A 3845-nucleotide genomic window follows, 5' to 3' on the forward strand; every position below is an offset into this window, starting at 1 on the left:
GGATTTCTTTGGAAGGAATGATGCTAAAGCTGAAACTCCAGTACTTTGGCCACCTCATGCGAAGAGTTGACTCATTGGAAAAGACTCTGATGCTGGGAGGGATTGGGGGCAGGAGGAGAAGGGGATGACAGAGGATGAGATGGCTGGATGGCATCACTGACTCGATGGACGTGAGTTTGAGTGAACTCCGGGAGTTGGTGATGGACAGGGAGGCCTGGCGTGCTTCGATTCATGGGGTCGCAAAGAGTCGGACACGACTGAGTGACTGAACTGAACTGAACTGAACTGAAGGAACTTCCATACTCTCTTCCCTAGTGGCTGCACCAACTTACATTCCCACTGGTAATGTGTAAGGATTCCCTTTTCTCCACACCCTCTCCAGCATTTGTTATTTGTAGACTTTTCAGTGATGGCCCATGACTTTTCTTTACACAGGATGCTGCCAATACTGGATCCAGCAAAGGTGTGTCAGCTCAGTGCCTGTTTGACTTGCTGCAGTCCCTGGAGGGAGAGACCACTGACATCCTGGACATCTTAGAGCTGGTCAAAGCTGAGAAGCCTCTTAAATCATTGGGTAAAAGGAAAATTTGCCTTGACATTCTTTTTCTCCTTGTAATATTTTTAGTGACTTTATACTGAATATTTTGAACTAAATGAAAACAGCAACATAAGTGGGGCTTAGTATCAGTTAAATGAATACATTTTCCTATGCCCTGTTTCTTAAATTTCTTATAATTCTTAAAGTGTTAAGGATTCTCTACCATGAAAACTGGGAGAAATACCAACAACCTCAGATATACAGATAACATATGGCAGAAAGTTAAGAACTAAAGAGCCTGTTGATGAAGGTGAAAGAGGATAGTGCAAAAGCTGGCTTGAAACTCAACATTATAAAAACCTAAGAACATGGCATCCAGTCCCATCACTTCATGGCAAATAGAAGGGTAAAAAGTGAAAACAGTGATAGATTTTATCTTCTTGGGCTCCAGAATCATTGCAGATGGTGATTGCAGCCATGAAATTAAAAGACACATGCTCCTTGGAAGGAAAGCTATGACAAACCTAGACAGTGTATTAAAAAGCACAGACATTACTTTGCCAACAAAGGTCCATATAGTCAAAGCTATGATTTTTCCAGTAGTCATGTATGAATGTGAGAGTTGGACCATAAAGAAGGCTGAACACCAAAGAATTGATGCTTTTGGACTGTGGTGTTGGAGAAGAGTCTTGAGAGTCCCTTGGACTGCAAGGAGATCCAACCAGTCCATTCTAAAGGAAATCAGTCTTGAATATTCATTGGAAGGACTGATGCTGAAGCTGAAACTCCAATATTTTGGCCACCTGATGTGAAGAACTGACTGATTTGAAAAGACTCTGATGCTGGGAGAGATTGAGGGCAGGAAAAGAAGGGGGACAACAGCGGATGAAATGGTTGAATGGCATCACCAACTCAATGGACATGAGTTTGAGCAAACTCCCGGAGCTGGTGATGGACAGGGAAGCCTACTGTTCTATTAAATGAGAGTTTTTTAATTACCAAAAAAACACTTTTATTTGTCATATGATTATTCAAAAACAGAATAAAATTTTTAGTCCCTTAAGATGAGGAAATTGAGTATTCACAGTTTAGGAATAAAGTCTATTAAAAAAAAAAAAACCTACAAAATATCACTAGAAAGAAAATGTTAGGAGTGATAAGCTCCTCTTTATCCCTGACAGAATCCACTCTGATTGTGTGCCTTGACCTCTGTCCCTTTAGATTTCTGCTATGGAAACGAAGACCTGACTTTCTCTATAAGTGAAGCCATTAAGCTGTGTGTTACAGTGGTGGCATATGCTCCTGAGTCATTCAGAAGGTAACTGCACGCTTTAATCTGTGCCTTGTAATAAGTAAATATGGCAAGGGAAATAAAGCTGAGTGAATACAAAGGTTATGTTTGTTAATATTAGCATGTAACATTCTGGCAAGTCCATTTGCAAAACTAAATGTAGGAAACTTGTCATAGCAGAGGTTATGAAAAATACAGTAAATTTTCATCAATTTGAAATCCTCTAATTTAGAATTTATGCATCAGCTAAGATGTTTAGGAAATATTATCTTCACGTGTAATTGAAATTTGATTTGCTATTAATTTCTCAATAGACATTTAATCTATTTTAGAAAACTCCTTTTAGGGAAAAATAAGGACTCTGTCACACAAAGAGCAGGAAGATAAATCATGCCTATCATTTTCCAAGAGCAGGGAGCCCAGAGGCCTCACATGGAGAGTGTTATTCCGATTCTAGGATGTTGCCTCTGATATATATATATATATATATATGTTTGTGTGTATAAATGATATGTGAAGTGAAAGTCAGTCTCATCTCTCTATTAAAATAGGTCTTCTAAAGGCAGAGATAATAATTCAAATGAATTGTGGATAGTTCCCTTTTAATATACATGCTTAAAAATAATTAAGTTGCATTTTTTCAAAATGTTCCATTATTCTGACTTAACCAACTCTTTGGCCTTTCCTCCTCCTCCTCCTCAATTATGTAACATTAGGAAACCTCTTCTTTTTAATTTCTCAATGAGGTAGTCAATAATTTTTATTTGATATGTAGACTTTTCCCGAGCTTGTGTGGAGTGGTGTACTGGTGAACATTTCATGACTAGATCTCTGTAGCTTTGCCAGTTTACCAATGTGTAGTAATTGCTAAATACAAAGTACCAGAATGGCATCACTGAACATGGTATTGGAAAGAAAGGCATACGGTAGGCTTTCCTTTCTTTTTTTTTGGCGGGGGGCGGGCCCTGCCCTGTGGCATGTGGGATCTTAGTTCCCTGACCAGGGATCAAACCCTTGCCCTCTGGCAGTGCTGGGTTGCCAGGGAAGTCCCAGTAGGCTTTCTTGACTGGTTATTTAGCCTTTCCAACACGTGACTGGCTACCTGTATTTCAAATGATATCTTTTACTCTGTGACTTATAATTTGACTTCCCTAAGTTTGTCTTTTGATTAACAGCACTCTTCATTTTAATATAGTCCAATGTGCCGGGAGCCGGCGAGAGACATTCCGCTCGTGACAAAGGTCATGAGGAAGGAGGCTCGGCATACGCAAAGGTGGGATCGAGCCTCGGGAGTCTCCCCGGATATTCTCGAGTATCTTCCCCCAAAAAACCAGAGTCTGCCTACTTTATTGCTTTGTGCTCTCACCTCTGACTCTACTGGGGGCTGTCCCCTACCACCATCTCGCTCTCTCTGTCAAAGAGTTAACTTACAGCTCCAATTAATAAAGTTCCTGGGCAATTAGGAGTGTTTAAATCCAAACCCCTCAGATGGCTCTCTAACTCGCCTGACAAGTTTACCCGGACTCCTGCAGCTATGCATACGATTGTTTACAGTCTCCCAGCCTCCAGAGGCACGGGAAGCTTAAGATAGTCAAATAGCTTAGAGCCTCTCAGAGAGTTAGAAACTGTCAGAATAAGACTAGTAAAGGATTTCATTGATGAGTCAATGCTTGTTGCCAAGTTTTCACATCCCCTGAATTGTATCCTTGAATATGTATTAATTAATAGTTGGTATATAGAAAAAATAAGTAGTGGCCTTGGTGTTAGTAACTTTAGACCCTTAAGGTAATAAATTCTTTCCTTTGTTGTAAACCCATTACACATCCGCCCTATAGGAATGCAATTTTATCTTCGGAAGATGGTGCCAAACCTTAAAATAATTACTCTTAGAGAAAATAAGTCTTTGTTGATAAGTCCTTGTCAAGAGTCATAAAATGTTAATAGGCCTTCTGGCCAGAAGATGATGTAAATCACCTAAACCATTTGTATACGATAAATCTGCAGGAAAGAAACCCT

At 39.9% G+C, this 3845-nt stretch overlaps 1 protein-coding gene across 1 annotated transcript in view; it reads left to right on the top strand.

The window, feature by feature from the left end:
• The window catches only part of UNC80 (unc-80 homolog (C. elegans)), a 230278-nt gene that overhangs the window by 180375 nt on the left and 46058 nt on the right, over positions 1-3845 (top strand). The window contains 2 exon segments of the mRNA XM_010861283.1: positions 436-574; positions 1760-1856. Of these exon segments, the coding sequence (XP_010859585.1) occupies positions 436-574; positions 1760-1856 (236 nt within the window).

The sequence above is a fragment of the Bison bison genome, unplaced genomic scaffold (assembly GCF_000754665.1).
Source record: "Bison bison bison isolate TAMUID 2011002044 unplaced genomic scaffold, Bison_UMD1.0 scf7180017864471, whole genome shotgun sequence".
NCBI classification, from domain to species: Eukaryota; Metazoa; Chordata; class Mammalia; order Artiodactyla; family Bovidae; genus Bison; species Bison bison.